This window comes from Dipodomys merriami, unplaced genomic scaffold (assembly GCF_024711535.1).
Source record: "Dipodomys merriami isolate MVZ:Mamm:240054 unplaced genomic scaffold, mDipMer1.0.p SCAF_30, whole genome shotgun sequence".
Taxonomy (NCBI): Eukaryota; Metazoa; Chordata; class Mammalia; order Rodentia; family Heteromyidae; genus Dipodomys; species Dipodomys merriami.
In genome coordinates, this window is record NW_027204493.1 from 14,645,187 (window position 1) to 14,672,254 (window position 27,068).

Sequence of the window (27,068 nt, forward strand, 5' to 3'; positions counted from 1 at the left end):
CAACAAGAAATGTACTCATTGCCTTACTCATGTAACTGTAACCCATCTGTACAGCATCTTTACAAAAAATAAAATAAAATAAGCATCAATTTACTTTGAAGTATGCAAAGTAAATTGATTTTACTGATGATACTCTACAAATTATCAATGTAACTATGATTATTTATGATCTTAATTACTACCTATAGAAGAAGAAACACTGAGATACTAATTAAACTATAGTTTCATCAACATTCATCAAAATAGCATTACAGCAAAATCAATTTCTCTTTATGCCAAAGATACTATTTGGTCTTTTGAAAATTCTGGGGTGAAGGACTAGAAGGTCTGTATGTATCCATAGAAACAAAGGCTAGTTCTTCACTCACTCATTCTCTCATGTTAACAAATGATGGGTTATTCAGGTTTTATTAAGGAGCAAAGTATGACACTGGATGGCAAACATTGCAATGTACACAAGAGGGACTATTGTCTTTTCACTATTATATACCCCCAGTTTCTAAAACAGCTCCTAACACATATGGGCTTTATATATAAATATATATATATATTATATATATCTCACAAAAGTTTTAGGTGATAGTCAAGATTAATAGATAATTATTAACAATGTTATATTAGTAATTATGCTCATTTTTCTTTCTTATTACTTCCATATTGAATTAAAGCCACAAGGGCTTCTTTTTTAAATTTATAATTTTTAAAAAATTTTTTTGGTTCTGAGGATGGAATCCAGTCCCTCATATATGCTAGGCAGGTGATCCAGTACTGACATTTACCTCCAGTTCCAAGCTCTGTGTGTGCATGCGTGTGTGCGTACGTGCGTGCGTGCGTGCGTGTGTGTGTGTGTGTGTGTGTGTGTGTGTGTGTGTGTGTGTGTTCTGGGATTTGGACTTAGGGCTTTGTGTTTGCCAGGCAGGTGCTCTACCACTTGAGCCATGCCCCCCTGCCCTTTTTACATTGGTTATATTTGATATAGTCTCACATTTTGCTCCAGCTATCTTGGATTGCTTCCTAGTATGTAGCTAGTATGACAGATGTGAAGCATCTGGACTTTTTTTTGTCAGTTGTGGGGCTTGAACTCAACCTGGGTGCTGTCCCTGAGCTCTTCAGCTCAAGGCTACCACTCTACTACTTGAGCCACAGTGCCACTTCCAGTTTTCTCATGGTTAACTGGAGATAAGAGTCTCTTGGACTTTCCTGCCTGAGCTGGCTTTGAATCATGATCTTCAGATCTCAGCCTCATAAGTAGCTAACTACTTACAGGCCCAGCAGGGTGCCCAGCAGGACTAGCTTTTTGTAATGACTTTTTTTTCCCCTAGGGCTTGCCTGAAACTTACTACCCTTACTAACTCAGCCTCCTGCTATTTATTGTCATGGGTCTCATTAACTTTTTGCTCAGGCTGGCCTTCAATCTCTTGATTGAAGATCACTCTCTTGATCTCTGACTCTTGAATAGCTAGGACTATATACGCATTAGGCACTGGTGTCCAGACTCAAATATGTACTTTTAATAAATACTTAATTAAATAATTAAATAAATTAATAGATATTAAATATTTTGGAGCAAAAGCTTCACATTATTTTTCCATATTTATTTCCTTCTGCTCCATTATAGAAAATTATTTTATATGTTACAAATTTGCATAGCCTGCTGGGAAAGTGGCTCAGTGGTAGAGCGCTTGCCTTGCATGCATGAGGCCCTGGGTTCGATTCCTCAGCACCACATAAGCAAAAAGAAAAAAAACTAACTCTAGTACTACAAATTTGCATAGCCTATATATTAGTCATTAAAATAATAAATATCTAAAACTAAACAGACAAACTGAGATGTATGCTCTGGACATCTGAAACAATCAGAAGTGATACAAGCCCTTGAGAATATTGATTATTTACAGGTAAATATGGATGTTTTGACAGCATCTATGAGTTGTATAATATAGAGAAGTTAAATCATTATTGGAGAAAGATGGTAAATAAGGAAACAAATAAATCTCAAACTACTTACCAGGATTGCTATTATTGGTTCTCGGTATATTGTCTGTGTCATTAATGTGATGAATAAAATCTAAAAATTAAAAATAAAAGTTTAATAAAGAATAAAAGATGATAAACTATATTACTGTCAGCCTTTTACTTATAGAGATGCTTAAAATATATATAGTATCATCTAATACACTGAACCCAAACTACTTCATCCTTAATTTTGCTTTACCTTGTATAGTTTTTTTCACTTTTAGGAATGATAATGTCATTGTTTTCAGCTTCATTGAGGTGATATTTTACATGATGGAACATTTAAAAAATCTACTCTTTAATGGTAAAGGACTGAAATAATGATTATATATATTCTTTTCCTATACTACACCAATTTATGTACATTCATCTATACGTTATATAATGTTCTCAACTATGCAAAAATGGAAAACCTTTTACCATATACAGTTAAACTTACTTGGAAAATTACTAAAAAGGTTAACAAAGCACTATATATAATTTTATATAAACTTACTTGGAAAAGGGTTTATAAAGTATTGTATATTCTTTTATCTATTGAGAGCTGTATAGCAATTATGTTCAAAAGAACCGTACTAAAGAAAGTAGTGAAGAAAAATGCATATTCAGGTTTCTGAACATTCATATATATATATATATATATATTTTATTTTTATTTTTTTTATTTTTGTCAGTCATGGAGCTGGAACTCTGGGCTTGGGTGCTGTCCTTGCGCTCTTCAGCTCAAGGCGAGCACTCTAACACTTGAGCCACAGTGCCACTTTCAGTTTTCTAGTGCTTTATTGGAGATAAGAGTCTCATGGACTTTCCTGCCCGGGCTGGCTTTGAACTGCGATTCTCAGATCTCAGCCTCCTGAGTAGCTAGGATTACAGGCGTGAGCCAATGGTGCCCGGCAACATTCATATTTTATAGTGAATATAAGACTGAATAACAATGTTCTTTCATACAATTCTGCCTCCAAAACAAACAAGATACTCATGTCTTCCACATCTCATATGCTGGGTTTTATAGTTGCATATCAAAACACTTAGCAAAGAATGTGCTTTCTTGTTAACCTGTAATGTTTATTTTATGGAATTTTAATTTTTGGGGGGGTCTGCACTGGTGATTGGAATCAGGGTTTCATGTTTGTAAAGCAGTTGCTCTACCACTTGAGCCATGCCTCCAGCCTCTTTATGCATTGGTTATTTTAAGATACATTTTTATTTTATGCCTGGTGAGTCTGGGTTGCAATTTTATTTGTATTTTCCATGTCATTGAAGATGACAGATATGTACCTGTGAATATTTTGCTTCCCATACAGCTGGGGCGATATTAAGAAGGATCCTTGCCTAACATTGTGATTCCCCTATCTTTGTCTCTTAAATAGCAAGAATAGCACACTTGAGCCACCACACAACCCCTGGGGAATACAACACCCAGACACTGTGCTTTCCTCATAGCTGGGAAAACAAGTACATGCCACCATACCCCAGCCATTAATTAAGAAAAAAAAGTCTCTTGCAAGAAAAAGCTAAAATATTCTATGCCTATGCTGGAATTGAACCACAATCCCATTTTGCCTCACAAGTAGCTAAGATTACAAGTTTGAACCACTGTGCCCAGTATGATATTAACTTTTTATAACTGTAGTGACAATTACTTGAAAGTATTTGCTGCAAAACCTAAATGAGATGATAAAAGGTGTTCAGTTTTAAGGTGATGAAAATAAGTTAAATACAAGACTTCTATATTTTAATTGTACCATATATTTCTCAAACTAGAAAAAAAAGCATCAGTATAGTGTTCTGGCCTTTTATAAACATTTCTAAGTATTATTTAGGATTTTATATTACAAGTTATGAAAGTTCATCATTTCTTCATGCCAAACACTTATATAAGACTAGTAAAACCATGGTATCAAATGTACTGGGTTGAAGGGTCTCTTTCAAGAAATGAAAACCTACCAATAGGAATCTCAAAATGTGACTATATTTGGAAATAGAGATTTTGTAAATTAAATCAAATTAATATGAGGTCATACTGGATTAAATGGGCTCAAAAGTCAGTAGCTGGTGTCCTTATAGAAAGAGTAATATGTTCACATGATTATGTGTTTGGACACACCCAAAAGGAAAACAGCCATGTGAAGATTAAGGAGAAATTGGAATACAGTTATTTCCTAAGGAATGCCAAGGATTAAAAACAACTAAGCAAGGGGCTGGGAAGGTGGCTCAGTGGTAGAGTGCTTGCCTTGCATGCCTGAGGCCCTGGGTTCAATTCCTCAACACCACATAAGCAAAAAGAAAAAAGCCGGAAGTGGCATTGTGGCTCAAGTGGTAGAGCGCTAGCCTTGAGCTGAAGAGCTGAGGGACAGCGCCCAGGCCCAGAGTTCAGGCCCCACTACCGGACCCAAAAACAACAACAACAACAACAACAACTAAGCAAGAGAGGAATCATTCTTAAAGCCTTCAGAGGGAGCAGGGCCCATCTGGCATTTTAATTTGACCTTATACTCTCCATAATTATGAAAAAAAAAACATTTTTTAAGCCACTAGGTTATAGTAATAGTAATTTGTTACATCACCATAGGAAAATAGCATGAGAAGCTAGCTAATATCTCTTATGAAAAGAGGCTCCTATGCATCCAAAAAAGCAAATGCAATCTAGTCAGGAATTAAAAAAAAATCAACCATGACTACTAAACAAATCTGTTTATCCTAAAACAAAAGAAAGGTTTAGATTTGACAAATATCTCTCTTTAATTAAGCATATTAATAATTTAAAGAGAAAAGGAGGATCTCAAGAAATGCAGATTAAGTGCCAGATAAAATTCAGCACATATTAATAAAATACTTAAGGAAGCCATATGCATAATATTTTAAATTACTAAAGGGTGCTGGATACAGTGGCTCCTGTTTGAAATCTTAGTTACGTGGCGGTAGAGGTTTGAGGCCAGTGTGAGCAAAAAGTGCAGGGCCCACCCTCCCCCCCACTTCAACCAACAGATGAGCATGGTGGCATGTATCTGTCATTTCAGTTATGTGGGAAGTATAGAGGAGGATTGTGGTCCAGACCAGCCTGTCCAAAAACATGAGACCCTATTAGAAAAACGACTAAAGTAAAAAGGGCTGGGGACAGTACACAAGTAGGAGAGCACTCTGCCTAGTGTGAGGCACTGAGTTCAAACATCAGTACCACTAAACAAACAAAATACAATTATACTAGAAAGATTTCCTCAGCAACAATATAAAAATGTGTACTATCACTGCTTCTGTGCAACTTTACATAAAGATGATATACCAGTCCACATATATACACATGCATTTATTTATTTAGAAATATGTATATATATATATATACATAAATGTAATATACATGCAAACCATTTAAAAATAACTAGACAGAAAATAGTCTTTTTTATTCACAATCTAAATCTTTTGCAGTGCAACTACAAAATTAGAATCAACAAGAATCCAGCAAGTTTCAAATTAACATAAACATTTATAACGCAGTTATAAAAATAAACATTTAGAACTCAAGTGTGTATATAATACCAACCAATAATTTGAATAAATAGTGAAAAATACTATTTCTGAACAGATAAAAATATTGTTTCTTGATGAAAATGTGTCATGTATACCTGCATCCATTTGTCAAAAACATCTGACAAAAGATATTTTCTGTTTCTTCTTTTGTGTGTATTTCTTTCTTTTTTCTTTTTTTCTGGCAAAAATGACATTTTTTCTTTTCATTTTTCCAATACTGGTGATTCAACCAGGGCCTGAAGCCTATGCTAGGCAAGGTCTGTTTCACTTGAGCCATACCCTAGCCTTTTTGTTTATATTTTGTTTTTGAGATAGGATCTTGCTTTGTCTGGATGTCCCTGGACCATGAACCTCTTGCTCAGCTTCCTACATAGTAGGAATACATGCATGAACCAATATATATAGTGGATTTGTCTATTTTGGTGAATGAATTCTATCTAATAAAGAAAACTATGCATGTAATAATAATTAAATTGGTAATATAACATAGATCACACTTTTTCAATGAAGGCAAAATTCCAAGAGGGAGCAAATTTATTCCCAGGGGAGAAAAATAAACAATTTTTTTTACATATAAATCACAGATGCATGTGTAGTTCATAAAAAAGCTTTATCTATATTAAAATTTCATAAGAGGTAAGATTAGGAAAAAAAAGTCTAGAAAAGCCCTTAAGGGAGCAATAATAAAAAAAAGGTTGAGAATCACTACTGTATGTGATTCTTGACTAGTACAATGCTGACAACTGGTGAAGCTGGGTGAGGGGGGAATATGATGTTTTTTGTATTATTCTGGTTTTATATATGTTTGAAATTACCTGTAGTAAAAAGTAAACGTGCCAAATATTAAATTCAAACACTTATAAAAAAGGCTCTAAGAACCTTGGGGAAGGGAGGGAGGGAGGGGATGGTAGGGAGAAAACAACGGAGGGGGTAACAATGTTCAAGAGGAAGTGTACTCATTACCCCACTCATGTAACTGTAACCCTCTGTATAGTATCTTTACAATAAAAAAATTAAAAAAAAAAAAAAAAGGCTCTAAGAAAAAAGTCTTCTTGGGCTGGGAAGGTGGCTCAGTGGTAGAGCGCTTGCCTTGCATGCCTGAGGCCCTGGGTTCGATCCTCAGTACCACATAAGCAAAAAGAAAAAAGCCAGAAGTGGCGCTGTGGCTTAAGTGGTAGAGTGCTAGCCTTGAGCTGAAGAGCTGAGGGACAGTGCCCAGGCCCAGAGTTCAGGCCCCACAACCAGACCCAAAAAACAAACAAAAAAACAAACAAAAAAGTCTTCTTAAAAGTCTTCTCTAGACTTTTGTCAAGAAAATTCAGAAGAATTAAGAAAGATATGGAGAACTATATGATGTCACATTCATAGGTAGGAATACAATGTATATAAATAACCTCTACACACCTATAAATCAAATGTAATTCTTACTAAATCCTAACTTCCCTACCCAAATCACATCAGAGTATACTAACTGAAAAAGAAATCAATGTTATGTCAAGGCAATTCTAACTGTATTGTTCTAGAACTTGATAAGTTGATTGTAAAATGTGTGTGAAGAGTTATGGGTAATAATGGGGGTAAAAACAAATTTGAAAGTACAATTAAAAAACTGAATAAAGCTGGACACCAGTAGCTCATGCCTATAATCCTTGTTACTCAGGATGCTGAGATTTGAGGATTATCTTCTGAAATAGAAAGACCGTCTATATTCATGGATAGAATCAATATTGGAACAACATGTAATATAAAATTATCTAATTAAAAAATAATATGAAAAAACATTTGGTTTGAATTTCTAATAACTCTGCTCAGAATTCAAGTAGTTGATTTAAGCAGATTATAATTCTGTGGAATATAAATAACATATTAATAAAATAAATTCTATTATTCTTCCTAATTTTAGATCAAATGTGTGAAAATAAATGAATAAAATTTGTTTTCCCTACAGTCTACACATCAAGTTCTATACCAACAAATACCAATGACTTTTATAAAAGTTCCTGTTACAGTACAAAAATTTTGTGGTGAAGCCTGAAACAATGCTTACAATATCTGCTCTGTGATAAATATATTTTGTATTAAAGATTTTGAATATTATTTCTTGAAAATGCTTGAAATTATTGTACATGTTATTTGAGTTAAAAAAAGAATATAAGCTATATCAAGTATATTTTCAAGAATTATACACTTAATTTATTTCTTACTTTACATTCCTAAAGTCACAGAATTTAAGAATGGAACTTAAACTGAACAGTAGTAACTGTATTTGAGAATATAGTAAAGCATATAATATTGATACTTACTAAAAATAAACTTTCCAGTATTAAAAAGAAAATTAGACATAAGCACCCAATAAACTATCATTGCTCCAATGAGAGATACCAAGGAGAAAAGGAGACTGGACCACTGCCCAAAGTGGCCAAAATAATGTCTGCAGACATCTGGATATTCCCAACTGGTGGTATCTAATGAACCTAGGTGAAAACAGAAAGAAAGAAAATAATTATATTTCATATTCATAACTTGTTTTCTTCTAATTAAGATATTTGGCAAAACATCCTGGGTACTTTACCTCCAGAAATAAAAGCAGTTAGAATATAAAACAAACACAAAAATAAATTATTTAATATAAATGAGTTGAAAACTTTATAGCAAAATGACCTTTTATAATTAACAAAAGCAAGCGATAAAGCAAGGATAGACAAACCCACTAGTATGGATAGAAAACACTAATAGATGACATATATAGATAAAAATATGAATGAAAGTTCTCTCAAATCATAATTTATTTTTTGGCTGCTTGTGGGGCTTGAAATCAGTGCCTGGGCACTGTCCCTGAACATCTTTGTGCTCTCTACCATTTGAGCCATAGAGTTCCTTCCAGTTTTTGAGCGGTTAACTGGAAATGAGAGTCTCACAGAGACTATTCTGCCTGAGCTGGCTTGAAACAGCAATCCTCAGATCTCAGCTGCCTCAGTGACTAGGATTATAGGTATGAACCCAGCTCAAATCATAATTTAAGTCACATGTCAATTTAATGAACAATGAATTAAAACATTAACAGAACAGTTAGAACACAATGTAAATGTCAAAGGTTATATACTTTTGTATCAACTGAAGAAACAGAAAACACAAAGACACTCTTCTAATTGTAAAGAATTTAAAGAAAATTACAGATAAAGATCTAGTATGTCATATGCAGAGCTCAGCAGAACCATGAGTACACTAAGGGATTTGTGCGTAAGAGGGCAGGAATATAAATAAATAATATACTTAAAGAAAATGTACTACTTTTAAAGTACTGAAACAAAACAAAGATGGAAACATAAAATAACAGCAAGCTTCAAGATTTCAGTATCATTCATTCATAGCTATATAGATCATAAAAATAAATTTTATAATTGGCCTCTTTTTTAATTATGTGCTGAGGCTTGCAGACTGTAAGCTGTAAGCATGCTTATCTATCACTGAGTTTATACCCTTAGTTCAGAATTTTCCTTTTTCTTTGAAAACTTTAAGCAATTATTTTACAAGGAAGCATGAAGCAGGTATAAAATATTTTAGGGGAGTATCAGAACAACGCAACCCCAGGAATTAACTAAACATAAAAAAGTAGAACAATAAGCAAACACAATAGAGTTATCATATATAGCTGTTCAGTTATTACAAGATAAAAACTACATATCAGGCACTGTGGTTCACAACTACAATCCCACCTACTTGGGAGGCAGAGGATCAAAAGGATTATATTTGAGGCCAGCCTTCATCTTAACAAACAAGGTGGGCATGATGGTAAATGTATATAGTCTCATCTATGTGGGAGACAACGTAAGAGAATTAAGGTCTAAGTATGGCTCCAGGAAAAAAATATGAAACACAACCAGGAAAGCAATTATAAAGCAAAATGGGACTTGAAGATGTAGCAGAAGGGCTGGAGTGCTTCCCTAATATCAGAAAAAATTGAGCAGGCTGGGAAGGTGGCTCAGTGGTAGAGTGCTTGCCTTGCATGCATGAGGCCCTGGGTTCGATTCCTCAGCACCACATAAGCAGAAAAAGCCGGAAGTGGCACTGTGTCTCAAGTGGTAGAGTGCTAGCCTTGAGCTGAAGAGCTAAGGGACAGTGCCCAGGCCCAGAGTTCAGGCCCACGACTGGCAAAAAAAGAAAAAAGAAAAAAGAAAAAATTGAGCAAGGCTGGTAATTCCAGCACTTGGGAAGCAGAGGCAGGAGCATGAAGAGTTTTTATTCTTATGAAGAAATTAGTACCAAACTAAATGTATAGTGCAAAATCTCCCAGCATTTCTGAATTTCAAAGGGAACCACCAATATATAACTGATTAATTTGACTCAAAGAGGGGAAAAATCTTTAAATAAAAAGTAGGTAATTGATACACATATGTATTATACTCATTTGGATTTGCCTCAATGGGAAAAACTTACTAATACCATATGAACAATCTATTTTCATTGTGTCAGATTCTTACATATCATAGTCCGTGATTTTACCACTCTGTAGCAGCAATAAAGTGTTAAGAGGCCCATCAACACGATGACACCCATTCCAGTAGTAAATCCAGCCTGTTTAAAAATATAGGACATAGTTCATCATGTAAGAATAAATTCATATACAACCATGTTGTTATCCTAAACAGTCATGATAAAAATCTGACAATAACTATAATTATTTCATTTTCTTTATTGAAGTCTATGAATTATATAAACTTACAATGTAAAGAAAAATAATTCAAAGTGGTTGTTGTTACTAATATTATTTTGTGGATGCCTGGTCTCACTATGTAGCCATGATGGCCTTGAACTCACAACCTTCATGTATTAGTTTCCCAAGTGCTTGGATAATAGGTATAGAAACAATTTCAGATAAAAATGTGCTGAAGCTGGGAACTAGTAGCCTATACCTCTAATTCTGGTTACTCATGAAGCTGAGATTTAGAAGATCACAGTTCAAAAGCTAGCCAGGGAAGAAAAGTCAGGGGAGACTCCATTTCAAAGTAACCAGCAAAAACCTGGGCTGATGTGGTGGCTCATGAATTGAGCAAGTAAGCTGAGCAAATATGAGACTTTGAGTTCCTTTCTACCATAACAGCAAAAAACAAAACAAAAACAAAAAGGGTTCTGAAAAATTATATTACCTGTTTAATGCCCCAAGGAATACTTAATATAGATGTTCCCATCATGGTATTCCAAATCATAAAACTGAAAACAGAGTAACATAAGAATAGAGAATTAGTTTCTTCAAGCATTTTAGTAAAGACAAAACTTACTCAGTAATTTCTATTCACACAGCGTTTAAAAATATTATATTACTCACATGGTGACTAAACTATTGTTTTTCCCATGTCCTTCAGAGTAACTTTGGAGTTTATAAGCAGAACCTAACGGACTATATACATAGCACTCCCCTGGTGTTGGAACTACATGATCTGGAGCAACCTAGAAAAATAAACAGAAATGACAGAATCAGTAAATGTTGGTTTCTTTCTCAAAACTATGTTCTTTCTCCTGAAATATTCCTGTTTTTCTTTAGGATTTCAAATTTCTGAATAGCTCATATGTGATAATTTTTATAAGCAACTAAATTACTATGTGCATATATTTTTAAAGATTTTAGATGAGCAATGATCTATGTTATGATTTATAATTTATGGCTCAAACTGACCTTCAATCTGACTTTCCTGCCCTTCCCTAAGGATGTTTTTAAGTTCTTTGTTTTTTTTTGTTTGTTTGTTTTTGTCGGTCGTGGGGCTTGAACTCTGGGCCTGGGCACTGTCCCTCAGCTCTTCAGCTCAAGGCAAGCGCTCTACCACTTGAGCTACAGCGCCACTTCCGGTTTTCTGGTGGTTTATTGGAGATAGGAGTCTCACAGTCTTTCCTGCCCGGGCTGGCTTTGAACCTCGATCCTCAGATCTCAGCCTCCTGAGTAGCTAGGATTACAGGCGTGAGCCACCAGCGCCCGGCATGTTTTTAAGTTCTTAATGGTTAGAAGACAAAACAAAGGGGCTGGGAAGGTGGCTCAGTGGTAGACTGCTTGCCTTGCATGCATGAGGCCTTGGGTTCGATTCCTCAGCATCACATAAGCAGAAAAAGCTGGAAGTGGCACTGTGGCTCAAGTGGTAGAGCACTGGCTTTGAGCTAGCACCCAGGCCCAGAGTTCAGGCCCCACAACCAACCAAAAAAAAAGACAAAACAAAGAACAACTTTTGACAGTATGTGGCCTGCAAAGCCTAAACATACAGTATCTGGTCATATCACTATTGTTTTTTATCTAAAAAGGGATATTGCCAAATAGGAAAACATTATACACATGTTTGAGTTTAGTTCAGGGTTTTACTTCTTCAGAACAGTTCTGAAAACATTTTTCCTTTGTATCTTCAAACATAAAAGTTGAAGACACTGAAGCAGAATCTTACTATGTTTTTAGTCAAAGATATAAGGTACTACTTCAAAAGCATTTTATCTTCCACGGAGCTCTTGGGATAGGGGATAGATAAGCGGAATTTATTCCAAACATCTCCAGGCTATTGTCAGCAAGGAGATATTTTCAAATATCTTATGTCAGGCCAGAGAAGACTGAACTAGCTTGAGAGCACATGTATTAATTACCATCTTTGTGCATCATACTGTCCTTGGAATACAGCCAGAAAAAGTTCAACCAGTGGGAGTTCCCATGGTTTATGTTGTTCACTGTTCATTTCAACTCCACTTTAGACAATTAGCAATGCTTTGCCTCTTACCAGTGCCTTGTCTGCAGGAGTGGTGAGCCGGCTGTAGTAATGAATCCTCTTGTTCATGGCAGAGGCATGGTCACTAACCCTCTGAATGACATCATTCACATTGACGATGTTTGTGGGCTCTATATAGAAAGGCCTAAAGAAGGGAATATATGCTTGACAAAAAACACTCAGGCAAAACTTCTGGAAGTCAGCCATTGAAGAAAATGACTTCTTGTCCTCCATGAAAAACTGGATGTACAAAGGCAAGGATTCACTTCTCACTTTTGGTGGGAAAAGAAAATGTCACAAAAGTAGCATTATTCTATTCAGAAACTATAGCTTTTATCACATAATGCTTTTACTTTAAACATATTTTAATCTTAAAAAATTTCACAAAAGAGAAGACAAGAGCTTAAATCAGTTATTAAAAAGAAAAATAGTTAAGAAAAAGTTTAGAAGCTATCAGTTTCTAACATGAAGCCCTGACAGAAACAGCTTTGACTAATATTTCAAAAGATTTCTGGAACAAAATCAGAGAAATTACAAATAAAACTGTTCCTCTGCTGAAGAGTCTCTTTCCTAATAGGTCCAAGTTACTCTCTATGATAAACAAAATTCCTATTCCTCAGTTCATGTGCTAATGACCAGTGATCTCAACCATTTTCTCATGACACTTAGCCAAAATAGTATCAAATGGAATATTGGGACACTGTATTTTGCTTTCTTTTACTTTTGAGGATGTTGGTAATGTGCTCTATTGTACTGTTATTTATATATGTGCTTCCTTCCATGATTGTATCCAATGAACTGAAGATTCTGGTCTTCAATCATTACATTCAGTCAGTACTATCTTTAGCTACTTTTGATAGTTCCTCATTTGACTTCTAACCTTCCACTCATACTGCCCAAGATGCAAAGACCAGAGTTGCATGAGACCAATATATTTCTTTGTTATGTCTCAGACCTCTTGAAATAATAACTAATACTGTTTCATAAACAGTATATAATTTCCCATTTTATAACATACAAACATCAAAATAATGGAAAAAAGATTTATCACTGATTTCATGTAACTCCTTTACGTTTAGTGATTCTGAAAGAAATTTAAAATATATAAAGGTATGGTAACAATTTTTGAAGGCATCATTAACCTACCCTTTGTGGGAGGCACTTGAAGGAGCAAATGATTAAAAATTTAATTTGTTTTTCTAATTGTGATATCTGAGGAATGATAGTATAGATGATGAATTTAGTCTTTTCTTTCTAATCAGTATATAAATCTGACTGTTTTATTATTATTTGCCAAAATAGCATCTAAATATAAAGGGAAAAATTAAGAATACATAAAAATGGTGAGAATAATCTAGTTCAAATCAATGAATATATAAATAGTTCTTAAGAAAGGATATATAAATGGAGAGGAGATCAATATGACATATCACAAATACCAAGCTTTTACTCCTAAGTGTATTCAGTGGTATCAATAAACTTCAAGGGAGATATCATGAAAATAAATAGTTCAGTGGCCAAATAAACAATCCCTACTTATACATTTGGTAGCTTAATATAACTCTCAATCTTTCCAAATCATTATGATATATTATATAATTTAGATCTCTACTATAGCACTCAGTGATGCTAAGAAATAATGTAAAAATATCTAACAGAGGGTTCAATCATACTTGGCATCACAATCTATAGTACATTCTCTTCTTGGCAAAAACAGTGCTCCATAAATTTCAAGAATGCTTACATAAAACAAAGATTGGAGCTTATAGGTTACTAAAAGAAACAAGTACAATATTGATAGAAATTGTCTACTTCTAACTTTTGCTAAAAACTCAATGGTATTAATATCAACCACTAAGTTGGGTTGAAGGTCTGATGAAAAGCAGTTCAGGAAGGGCTAAATTTCGTGGCTCCTGGCCTCTAACAGAAGTGTTAACTGTACCAGTTGGTTGGCTTGGGTACTCTGAGAGCAGAATGAATCTGAAAGGTTTTCTTTTCCAACTGTTTTCATCGAGATGCTGAGTGCCTGTTCAAACAAATATTTTGGAATCTTTTCAAAACAGATTCTCTAGAAAAACATACAACTCAGCATATTTCACTGAGTTATTAGAAACATGTGCCTAAAGCTTCATTTAAGAGAGTGAAAATATATTTCTAACACGAACTTAAGTAAGATCTTAAAATCCTTTTAAGATTAAGCAATGCTATACAGAAAATAATGCTCAGAATAAAAAGACTTGAGCTTTTAAACAGTTTCACATCACTTCTCATCAATGTTACTTCCTACTTGATATGAAGTTCAGCTGTACCACACTGAAAATAAAGAAATTATATTTGTCTTTCCTTGTAAATATTTATATCATACCACAGGGCAAATGTTTTAATACTAAGAAAAAATTGCAAAATATTTAAAAATATGAGTCAAACTTCATGTGTTCATTCAATACACTTACAAACAGAGAAACAGTATTTCAACTAACACCTTTTCTGAGTTCCACTCCTTAAATTCCTTAGAAATTTCTGGCCTTTAAAACTGTCTCCACCCTTCTACTGACCAGTTAGGCTTCTCAGAAGTTTAACACTTCCACAATGCTTTAAAAGATTAATACTTTGTGCTAGCAAAATGAGTTCCTTTCCCATAGCTTAGTCCACTCTTTCCCTTCTCCACAGCTTAGCATGCTCCCTTCCTAGGCAACACCAGGCCCATGTAGTAAAGGCAGTAAATAATCAACTTCCAGCCCCCTTTACCTTAGGATGGCACTTCTCTGGAGAAGCTACCACCATATAAGGTAACAAGAGCCCCTTAGAGTGACCTTCAGGACTAGACAGCTGCAGGACCCCTTATCTACTACTTGGACGGCAGCTATAAATCCTAGTCCGCCATGATGAAGCCCCTGGCCTACACGTCCATACCAGGGTCTCCGCCTCCTAGCCCCTTCTAGCCCCTCCTAACCCTCCTAAGTTATATAAGTCACCCCAGACAATAGCCAGTGCTTCTTCTCATTCCTCCCTTGTGAGGAGTCTTGCCAGCCCCCCCTCTCCTTAGTTCTATGTACCTGTATGTCTGCATGGTTCTCTGGCAAAGTCTATTAATCTTAATTTCCTAACACTTTGAGTTAAAACTGCTCATTTATTCATACCCCCACAAAAGTTGAGTTATTCTAACACCTGACAGATTGGGATAATTTGTTAAAAAGTGAAAAGGAGCCAGGAGCCAGTGGCTCACACCTGCAATCCTAGCTACTCAGGAGTCTGAGATCTGATGATCACAATTCGAAACCAGCCCAGGTAGAAGAGTCTGTAAGACTTATCTCCAACCAACTACTCAGAATAAGCTGGAAGTGGTGCTATAGTTCAAGTGATAAAGCGCTAGCCTTGAGTAAAAGATCTTAGGAACTTTTGCCCCAATATTGGCACAAAAAAAAAAAAAGAAAGGAAAAAGGAAATGCCATGCAAGGGCTGGGAAGGTGGCTCAGTGGTAGAGCGCTTGCCTTGCATGCCTGAGGTCCCCGGGTTCGATTCCTCAGCACCACATAAGCAAAAAGAAAAAAGCCGAAAGTAGTGCTGTGTCTCAAGTGGTAGAGTGCTAGCCTTGAGCTGAAGAGCTGAGGGACAATGCCCAGGCCCAGAGTTCAGGCCTAACGACTGGACCCCAAAAAAAAGAAAAGAAAAGAAAAGAAAATGCCATGCAACTAAACATTCAAATAGTGAACAAGCTGTACTTGCTTCTACCAGCTTGGCAAAACATTTTATGTCTGCCAGACACCTTTTCAATAAAAAAGGCAGATAAAGAACTTAATCAAGCCTCTGCACCTAAACATTCCTTATTGCTACTAGAAAAATACTGGTATTTTCTGACTTGTTGACATTTTTATCATTTCTTCTGATTCCTATACAACATCATAGTTCACAAAAAGCCTTGCTCTAATCTCTATTTTTAATGGAGTTTGTTGCCATAGGCTAAACCTGTACAGGGTTTTCTCTATCTTGGCTAATTAACTGGTTCTCAAATTTATTATGTAAAATTATTTAAGTCTCAACCAAGTATTAAGCATTAAGTGACACATTAAACATGAATAAGGTATAGAACTTCAAGTATCTTAATAGTAATCTGGCTGGAGGAAACAGGTAACTAAGCAATTCTGATCCAGAGAGAAAATGAGACAGGGAGAAGGGTAGTGCTCATATGCAAACAAAGGAGCAACAAAAGGGAAAGGCTTGTGTGATGGGGACCACACAGAAAACAGAGCTAAACCTTATCTAGCAGACCTATGAGGAACCTATAGTTCAGCTGAATCTTAGCAGACATAAAAGGAAGCAGGGGGTGGGGGGGGACAGGGAAGGTGGCTCAGTGGTAGAGTGCGTGCCTCACATACATGGGGCCCTGGGTTCGATTCCTCAGCACCATATAAACAGAAAAAACTGGAAGTGGCACTGTGGCTCAAGTGGTAGAGCGCTGGCCTTGAGCTGAAGGGCTGGGGACAGAGTCCAGGTCCATAGTTCAAGCGCTATGACCACCACCACCACCACCACCACCACCACCAACAACAACAACAACAACAAAAAGGAAGCTGGGTTCTGGTGGCTCATGTTGATAATCATATTCAGGAGGTTGAGACCTGGAGGATCACAGTTTGAGTAAGCCCAGGCAGAAAAGAATATTAGATTCTATCTACAATTAATTAGCAAAATGCTGGATGGGCTGGAGAGGTGGCTCAAATAGTAGAGGGCAAGTTGTGAGCATGGAAGCTGAAAGTGTGCAAGACACTACGTTCAAACCCTAGAACTGCAAAAAAAAAAAAAAAAAAAAAATTAAATTATGAAAGACTTAGCCAGGCATGGGAAGAAGAAAAGAAAGGTGTTTCAGAAAATAGGGTGTGGCAATTCAGTGTATGCATAGCATATACAAAGACCTGGGTTCTATTCCTAGTGCTTGACTCATGGATGTGTATGTGATACATGAGTGTGCAAAAACATACACACTGAAGAAATGAACAAGATATACACTTATCTATATATACCTGAAGTAGTACATGGAAGATTTCACATACTAACAAAGGATTTAACTCATTTCTCAACTAATTTCTGCAATTTTATAGATATAGATTCAAATTTTTCTAAGTTCAAAAACTTTCAAATGAAAAATTTAAATGGCTTTTGAACCTGTTATTAATATAACAAAAAATCAAAGAAATAAGTACAAAAATAAATGACATTAGCAATAGCCTAGTATTTATAATGCAGATATTAGTATTTAAATTAAAAGTGTTTAGAAGTGTTTAAAGTATTTAGAAATAAATGAGCCGGGTGCTGGTGGCTCACACCTGTAATCCTAGCTCCTCAGGAGGCTGAGATCTGAGGTGGTTCAAAGCCAGCCTGGGCAAGAAGAGACTCTGATCTCCAATAAACCACTCAGAAAACAAAGTGGCACTATGGCTCAAGTGGTAGAGTGTTAGCCTTGAGCTGAAGAGCTGAGGGACAGTGCCCAGGTTCAGAGTTCAGGCCCTATGACTGACAAAAAAAAAAAAAAAAAGGAAAAAAAGAAATAAATACATGAATTACAAGCTGGGACTGTAGCTCAGTAGTAGAGCATTTGCCCAGAATATGTAAAACCTTGGGTTCCATCTGTAGACCTGAACAGATAGGTCTCAAAAGAAGAGCTATAAGTAGCCAATAAATACATGAAGAAACGATGTTAACCATAAATGGAATGTAATTCAAAACTACATTGAGACATCAACTAGTTAGAATAGCTATCAAGAAAACAAGCAACAACAAATGCTGGGGGAAGAGACTCTCATACACTGTGGGAAGGAATGTAAAGAAGTGCAGCCACTATAGAAATAAGTATGCTCCTTCTTCAAAACACTAAAACCCAGAAATACTGTATGATCCTAGATATATAGCTGAAGGAATACGTCACCATATAATAGACATACCTGTATATCCATGTTTATTGCAGCAATATTCACAATAATTTCACCTATGGAATCAGTCTTTATGCCTATCAACTAATGAATGGATGAAGAAAATATAAACATACACACAATGAAGTATTATTATTCAGCCATAAAGAAAAATAAAACCATACCGTTTATAGGAAAATGGTGAGAGATAATCATGTTAAGGGAAATTAGCCAGATTCAGTAAGAAAAATATTACAAACTTTCTGTCATATACAGAATTTAGATGGAAAAAAAGACATGAAAGTGGAAGTAGTAGAGAATGAATATAATCAAAGTACATTGTATATGTGTATGAAAAGGTCATAATGAAACACATTATTTTGTACAATTAAAAAACTACAGAATCCAGGCACCAGTGGCTTATGTCTATAATCCTAGCTATTCAGGAAGCTGAGATGTGAGGACCACAGTTCAAAGCCAGCCCACGCAGAAAAGTACGTAAGACTCTTATCTCCAACTAACCACCAGAAAACTGGAAGTGGTGCTGTGGTTCAAAATTGTACAGCACTAGCTTAGGGACAGCACCTAGGCCCTAAGTTCAAGCCCCATAGCCAACAACAACAACAAAAGACAGAATAACATTCTCACTAAAAAAAATGTAAAAAACAAGATGACATAGCATACCCTGTTTATGTAAAGAGCACGAGGAATGTTATTTTAAATATCCACTTCTATCCTAGTGGTTTTTCAGAGCACTTGAAATGTTACCAATTAGAAAAATCTTGAAACTGTAGGTTAGGATTTTATATTTTTAGGACTCTGCATGTTAAAATGCAAAAATATCCATGGAAAGGTAACGGAGTAGGTCTTTGATACGTAAGATTATTTCCATCTTAATATCAAGCTTACAAAAGAACCATGAAAGAATACGACAGCAAGGAGTAGAAGAAAAATATGGTATATGAAGTGTTCTTCAGGGGTTAAGCCTGAGTGAACTCCGGTCTTAGGTAGCACTGACAACACAGAGAAAGGCACTGAAGTCCTAGGCCTGAGGCAAAGTAGAAGAGGAAACAGACTGAAAAAAGAAAGGGAAAGCTTAGAAAACAAAAGCACCATTTCACAATTTGGTTGAAGGCTGCCTGGAATGGCCAACTCCCTCAGGGCATAGTCCCAGAAAAGCACACAATCCTGAAGCAATCCAGAATACCAGCTCTATCTTTGGTTACCAGAAAAATACCAGCTCTATCTTTGGTTACCAGAAAGTCTGGGGAACGTAGAAATAAAAATTCTTAAACTGGTACTGCTAATACTCGACGTGAAAGATGTTGAAATCTTTATGTTCTTTCTGTCTCTATCCACTTTCCTCATTCCACCCCCAAATAAGTGAAAGACAAGTGAAATGATGAGTGAGGGAGGCATGCTGAGTAAAAATGTGGACTATATAGTTTGAAAAAGCCCCACAATGATCCAAATGACTCTACATGTGTCGTTCCCCTATAAAGACAAGCTCCTTCATCTACCTAAGTTAGACCTCACATAAGCAAGTTGGGTGCTTGGTGGCTCACATCTGTAACCCTTGCTACTTAGGAGGCTGAGATCTGATGACCAGCAATTCAAAACAAGCCTAAGCAAGAAAGTCTGTGGTACCATATCTCCAATCAACCAGCAAAAAGTGGAAACTGGAGCTGTGGCTCAAGTGGTAGAATGCCAGTTGGGAGCAAAAAGGTTAAGGGACAGCACACAGACCAGAGTTCAAGCCCTGGTATTGGTAGAAGAAAAATAAAGTTCAAATGATAAGTAGATCCAATATATTCTCTCAGTCCCCAGCAGTTACTAAGTCTAAGTTTGAACCAATATAAGATTTTTGACTGCCATCTAGTGGAAAATATAGAAAGCCACACAAGCGAACCTATTTTAGAAGCATTAAATGCTTTTCTAAAGTGAAACAATTTGTAAAGTGTAATACTATAGATAAGAAGATTTTATGCAGCATAAGCATGGATGCTATTAACAGCACTTAGCAATAACTATTTATTATTTAACCACTATTTAGTAATAGTATTGGTTGCAACTTATATAAAAAGACACAAAGAACACTTCAAATCGATCATTTTGCAAATATGTAAGGCTAAGTTAACCTTAATCTAAAAAAGCAAACTTTTTTTTTGTCGGTTGTGGGGCTTGAACTCTGGGCCTGGGTGCTGTCCCTCAACTCTTCAACTCAAGGCTAGCACTCTACCACCTGAGCAGAGAGCCATTTTTGGTTTTCTGGTGGTTTTATTAGAGATAAGTCTCGCAGATCTTCCTGCCCTGGCTGGCTTTGAACCGCAATCCTCAAGTCTCAGCCTGCTGAGTAGCTAGGATAATAAGCGTGAACCACCGGTGCCCAGCAAGCAAACATTTTTTTTTTTTTTTTTTTGTCGGTCATGGGGCTTGAACTCCAGGCCTGGGCGCTGTCCCTCAGCTCTTCAGCTCAAGGCGAGCGCTCTACCACTTGAGCTACAGCGCCACTTCCGGTTTTCTGGTGGTTTATTGGAGATAGGAGTCTCATGGTCTCTCCTGCTCGGGCTGGCTTTGAACCGCGATCCTCAGATCTCAGCCTCCTGAGTAGCTAGGATTACAGGCGTGAGCCACCAGCGCCCGGCCAAGCAAACATTTTTAAGAAACATGAAAATGATAGAAACGGTACTTGGACCACACCAAAATGACTGTGAACAGTTCTTTAAGTTGGTTTTTCTAATGGAAGATATTTTTTTCCTCTATGTGCCTTTATATACATATATAAAGAAATCCATACTTAAACAGAGACAATGGTTTAAGATACTTACAGTTTTTTTCCCCTCACCAAATAGTTTCTATTTTCTTAAAAAGAAATTATTTTACAAGCTAATTAGCATTCAGAACTAAGTTCCTATATGTATTTGCCTTCCTTAAACCATGCTTATCCAGGTAAGTGTGCCATGATTGTAAATAGTTGATTCCCTTTGATTTTCAAAGGTTATAGAAAATCCAATTCCATTTCATCTACCCTGTTTTCAACTATCTGAACTCCTGCCAACTTATTGTAATGGAATGTACCTGAATGACCTATGCCCTATTGTCACAGTGGTCAATTGTTTATCATAGAATTTAGAGGTTTCAAGAAAACCCTCAGCATTTAGTCAGCATTCGTACATATATTCACTGACTGAGTCACAAGATTAAGTTCCTAATTCCTTTTCTGGAGCCACTATAAATGACAATGACAATTTTTTTGTGTGATAAATTTAAGTTTTCTATCTCAAGCTGCAAAAAAGACTAAAAAATTAAGTATCTGGAAAATGGCAACAAGATTATCCAGAAGAGTTTATACCAATCCTTTCATTTCCTAGACTGGGAATCAGTGTAAATCTTAACCAAAAATTAGGATTCTGTTGACAGGGACTGACTAACTGTTAGGTGTCTACCTAATAGTATCTGCCATACTGTGTCACTTCAAGAACTCAGTTTCTAAGTGGGCAATATGTACATTTATACAAATTGTATTATATATATTGACTTTTTAATCAAAAGGTAGCATACTCTATATTCTCGTCTGTACTTTTTCACTTAACAAAATAGGTTGAAGACTTATTCCATTCTGATATGTAATAAAGCCACCTTTTCCTTTTTAATAGATGAAAAACATTCCATTGTATGAATATGCTATACTTGTCTAGTCCTGAAGGAAAATACATTTTGTTTGCCTTCAATCTTTGCTATCAAAAATTATGACAATAAGCACCCTTGTAGATTTGATAGTGTGTTAGTGGTTAGTAATCAAACTGCTGATCCATATCACCTTTGGAATTGGCTGCTCCCATTATGGGGGGAATTCTCACTGAATGTACAGATTAAATTTAAAGAGTATGACATCTCTATTTATTTACGGGGAGTAGAATATGCCTTACGTTTAACTACTTTGGTAAAAACCACTTTATTGAATTCTTTTATTTATCTTTTTTTCAACAAATTCTTTTCAATTTTCTACATACAAACTGAAATATAATTTAATCTCAAATTATCTTAAACTGCTGTTTAAGTACAATAAAGAGAGAGGTTATGTCTGTTACTTTTACTGCTCTGTTTCTAGCCCCTGGCATATTAACATGCATACATTGATATACACTAGAGTGAATTAAATGAATTCATCTTACTTTATAAAACTTATCTCAACCCCTTTCCCAACAGAAATATTTACTTAAAAATAGTAATATTCATATCCTCCTACATAGACATACAAACATATTCTATAACAAATTAAGGTTTTATAATCAGTTAATAAGTGTTTTTAACTCTTACCTTTTGGATCTTAGATCTGATGAATCAAATTGGATATTCATAGGACCAGGATTTATTTCATGATCTTCCTCTGAGATGAGATGTCTAGAATCTCTGTCCACATTTGCCATTTTTTCTCAGATTCTAAGCACTGAGGAAGGTAGACCTATATAAATCAGAAAATATAAAGAATTTTTAAAATATATGTATAAGAAAAGTATAGGAATTTGCTAGAGTTTTTTTTTTTTGGGGGGGGGGGTCCAGTCGTGGGGCCTGAACTCTGGGCCTGGGCGCTGTCCCTCAGCTCTTCAGCTCAAGGCTAGCGCTCTACCACTTGAGCCACAGCGCCACTTCCGGCTTTTTTCTTTTTTCTTATGTGGTGCTGAGGAATTGAACCCAGGGCCTCATGCATGCAAGGCAAGCGCTCTACCACTGAGCCACCTTCCCAGCCCTGCTAGAGTTTTTTTGTTTTCTGTTTTTTTTTTTTTTTTTTGAGACACCGTCTCACTATGTTGCTCAGGCTGGCTTCAAAGTTCTGAATTGAAGAAATCCTCTTTGTGTAGCTCCTGAGTAGCTGGGACTATAGATGTGCATCTATCATGTGAAGCTGAATAATCTTAACTGAAGGAGAGGTCGGAAATGTTTATCAGAAACTTGCTAACATGAAGTCAAGTTACATACTTTTCAGCTTAATGAGAAATAGGACAAACCATTTCCAGGAATAAAACATAATAGTTCTATTTGGACCTGACACTGAAAAAAAAACAAAAACTTTAAAGATCTTTTGAAAAGCTTCAATAGGCTATTCTTGGCCAAAGTTAATAAAACTAGAAATAGCTAAAGGAAACTGCTGCTTCTTGGAAAGGATTTTTTTGTACCAAGAGAGTCTGAGCTGTTTTCAAAGTTCAACAATAAGTATTACAGAAATAGGAGAAAAAACTTAAGACTTCATATAAAGTAAGGATAATAGTGAATTTACTATCAGATTAGGTGCTGGCTTAAATGACACAGTACCTTAGGGGCTGGAGAGGAGAGGGAAGTCCATAGGAATCCCTCATAGCCAGATGACTGTCTCTAACTTTTATAAACAAATCAGTGAAAGATTTATTCCAAATTTAAAAACTTTATTTGGGCCAGGCTTTGGTGGCTCATAACTGTAATCCTAGCTACACAGAAAGCTGAGATCTCAGAGTCCCAGTTTGCAGTCAGATCAAGCAGACAACTGTCTAACCAGCAAAAAGACAGAAGTGAAGCTGTGGTTCGAGTGGTAAAGTGACATTCTTGAGCTTTATAAAAGCTAAGCAAGAGCACAAGGCCCTGAGTTCAAGCTCCAGTATTAGCACACACAAAATTTTTGTAGTTGACTCTTTAAAACACAGATTGAGGCGGGCGCTGGTGGCTCACGCCTGTAATCCTAGCTACTCAGGAGGCTGAGATATGAGGATCGCGGTTCAAAGCCAGCCGGGGCAGGAGAGACCGTGAGACTCCTATCTCCAATAAACCACCAGAAAACCGGAAGTGGCGCTGTAGCTCAAGTGGTAGAGTGCTCACCTTGAGCTGAAGAGCTGAGGGACAGCGCCCAGGCCCAGAGTTCAAGCCCCATGGCCGACAAAAAAATAAAATAAAATAAAAAATAAAACACAGATTGAGAAATCTACTGTACTTATTCAAATATACAGTATAAGAAATATTCTTCATTATAAGATATAGTCAAGGTAAATTATTATTGAAATTCACTAATATGGAAAAAAATGAGATAAAGTTAGTGTTACTGCATGAGAGAAGTAAAAAATAGAAGTTTCATCTTTCTAATTCAATAAATTTATAAAATAAGGACTGGCAGTTCTATTAAATTTCTTTCATTTTAAAATGGCAATTTGATTAAAATTATTAAAATTAAATTCAAATTCATTAAATCAGTTAAATTAATTAAAATGAACATTTATCCATTCGAATAAAAGATACATTTTAAATTAATTTGGGCATAACAAAGGAGTTAAAAGCTTAAGGTGTAGAGAGCTGTGAGAGGCCGCACCTGGAAGATGGTGCCAGCTTCCGCCCTCCGCCTTCCCAATGGCGAGTGCTCTCTGTGGTAAACAACTCCTGATATGGCTAAGGCAAAGAATCTGGCTTGCTTCCGCGCACCTGAACCTATTGGTGGTTCCCACGTGGCGTATCACGGTTGGCTACCCAGCGGGTACTTAAGGCTGTGGGGAATTCTCCCCGGGGTTGGGGTCACAAGATTAAAAAAAGGTCCTGAATAAACGGCAGAGAGAAGAGTCCGGTGTCGCGTCTCCTTGCTGGTCGAGGCGGTAGCGACATTAAGGAAAGATATAAAACTTATTTTATGTAAGATTTTTGTTATAGCTTTACAAATAGTAAAAGCAACGCTTTTTGTGTGCCAGTACTAGGGCTTGAGCTCAGGGTTTGAACACTGTCCCTTAGGTTTTTCACTTTAGAGCTCTACCTCTTAAGCTCCATTTCTCTTTTTGGTGTTGGCTGTCTCCAAACTTCAATCCTCAGATCTTAGCTTCCTAAGTAGTTAAGATTATAGGATGGAACGACCAGTACCTCCAGCTAAAACATTCTTTTGACTAAAAAGAATTACTTTAAAAATAGGCTGGAATAGCCAGCGGGGCGCTGGCTAGTGGCTCATGCCTGAATTCTAGCTACTCAGGAGGCTGAGATCTGGGATCGTGGTTCAAAGCCAGCCGGGCAAGAAAGTCTGTGAGACTCTTATCTCCAATAAACCACTCAGAAAACCGGAAGTGGTGTTGTGGCTCAAGTGGTAGAGCACTTGCCTTGAGCTGAAGAGCTCAGGGATAAGGCCCAGGCCCAGAGTTCAAGCCCCACAACCAATCAGAAAAGAAAAAAAAATTGGCTGGGAGCAATGGCTCAAACCTATAGCTGTAGTTCTAACTACTTGTAAGACAGAGATTAAGAAATCAGTTTGATACCAGACTGGGACAAAAAGGTCTTGAGAATCAATTTAAACTAATGGTTGGGCAAGGTGGTACACTACTGTTGTTTCAGTGACAAAGGGAAGCAGTAATATATCACAGTCCAAGCAAGCCTGTCCATAAAGACTTTGTAGAAAACAAACCATAAAAAAAGGGCTGGCAGAGTGGCTCAGTGGTAGAGCATTTGCTTAGCAAGGGCAAGGCCCTGACTTCAAAGTCCAGTACGAACAAAACAAAACAAAATCCTTCAAAATTGAAAAGATGATTGCAAGGAAGCCTGTATCCTTTCACTAAAAAGAATAACATAGGTTGGGGTTAAAAATCACTGGTAGGGGATTTGTGTATCATATGTAAGGCCATGGTTTGAGCCCTAAGAAGAGGAAAAAAGCAAAAGGAACCAACAAATAAGTTGGGAAAAACTCATTCTCGAGATCTAAAAACACATAAAAGTATTTTAAAATATAAAATTCGTATGAACAAACATTTAGAACCATATCAAGCAATATAATCCAAGCAACTAAACCAAGCAATACTAATGAATTTTCTTGAATTATTTTTTAACTTTTGAGGTATATCTATCCCTGTTTTTATTATATATATTTTTATTGTAAAAATACTGTACAGAAGGGTCATAGTTACATGAGTAAGTCAATGAGTACATTTCCTATCAAGTGTTGTTACCTTCTCCTTTGTTTTTCCCCTATTATCCCTTCCCTCCCTACCTCCCTAACTTCTTGCCCCTCCCCCCTCCCCTCACCACTAAGTCCTAAAGTTCATTTTCAACATAGTATCTTGTACTTATTTGGGGAGGGGAAGGGAAATAACAAATGCTGAAATAAGGTTACAGGATGACCCATTGTAACAACGAAATATACAAGACACTATGTTATTTTTTAACTTAATGAAACTAAACTTATTTAAACTTTTATATTTTGGGGACAAAAAAAATCATCTACAGAGTTGCTAAGAAATGCTAGAGAAAAAATGTGGAACTGAGGAATAGGAATAATCTTGCTCCTATTTCTCCAATGACCGATTAAAAAACCTTCAAAAAGAATTACCAGGGCATTGTTTTGTTTGAATTACACACAATGGTAAATTTGGGATCTGGTTTATTCTGGTTCTATTAAGTCAAGTACGGTGGCTGGCAGCTCACATAGAAGCCTACCTGCATTTAATCTTAGCTCTACCCAAAGTAAACAGGACTCAAGAAACAAAGGACAGCCACTCATTTTGTCATATCCTTGTTAAATGACTCCATGCTCTTGATCACATATATGGTATATATATATGCACACAATGTGGGGAAGCTAGGAGGAAGACACAGAATCAGTGGGAAATGGGAAAACATACAACAGAGGGGCCCATCAGCTGCACTGGACAGAGATGAAAATGAACTAAGCAACCCAAAGACAGTGATGGGAAGGGAGGAATGAGAGGGAAAGAGGGAACAGCTTACACTAAGCAAAAGGAAAGAAATGTAAACATCACCTGATGTGGAAGAAATAATTGTATTGTCAAAGCTCATAAAATTCACAAACTTATAGACCATGATGACAATTTACCTTGTGAAGGTTAAAATGTGTTTGTGACTTTAAGTATCACTATTTCACAATACTGTG

General features: G+C 36.3%; 1 protein-coding gene across 11 annotated transcripts in view; it reads right to left on the minus strand.

Annotated features, from left to right (window-relative positions):
• Slc38a9 (solute carrier family 38 member 9) overlaps positions 1 to 27,068 on the minus strand; it is a 68,273-nt gene that overhangs the window by 36,374 nt on the left and 4,831 nt on the right. For 5 of the 11 annotated variants that reach the window (XR_011376222.1, XM_070041183.1, XM_070041178.1 and 2 more), the window contains 7 exons: positions 22,508 to 22,652; positions 12,294 to 12,426; positions 10,871 to 10,992; positions 10,692 to 10,755; positions 10,026 to 10,119; positions 7,848 to 8,018; positions 2,009 to 2,068 (listed from right to left, as the gene is read on the minus strand). Coding sequence is in view for 10 of the 11 variants with exons in the window: in XM_070041183.1 (XP_069897284.1) it covers positions 2,009 to 2,068; positions 7,848 to 8,018; positions 10,026 to 10,119; positions 10,692 to 10,755; positions 10,871 to 10,992; positions 12,294 to 12,426; positions 22,508 to 22,617 (754 nt within the window). In the remaining variant the exon portion in view is untranslated. Of the gene's footprint in view, positions 1 to 2,008; positions 2,069 to 7,847; positions 8,019 to 10,025; positions 10,120 to 10,691; positions 10,756 to 10,870; positions 10,993 to 12,293; positions 12,554 to 14,223; positions 14,308 to 21,015; positions 21,401 to 22,507; positions 22,653 to 24,631; positions 24,787 to 27,068 lie in introns of those variants that run through there. The other 6 variants (XM_070041181.1, XM_070041185.1, XM_070041187.1 and 3 more) reach the window with 6 other exon arrangements.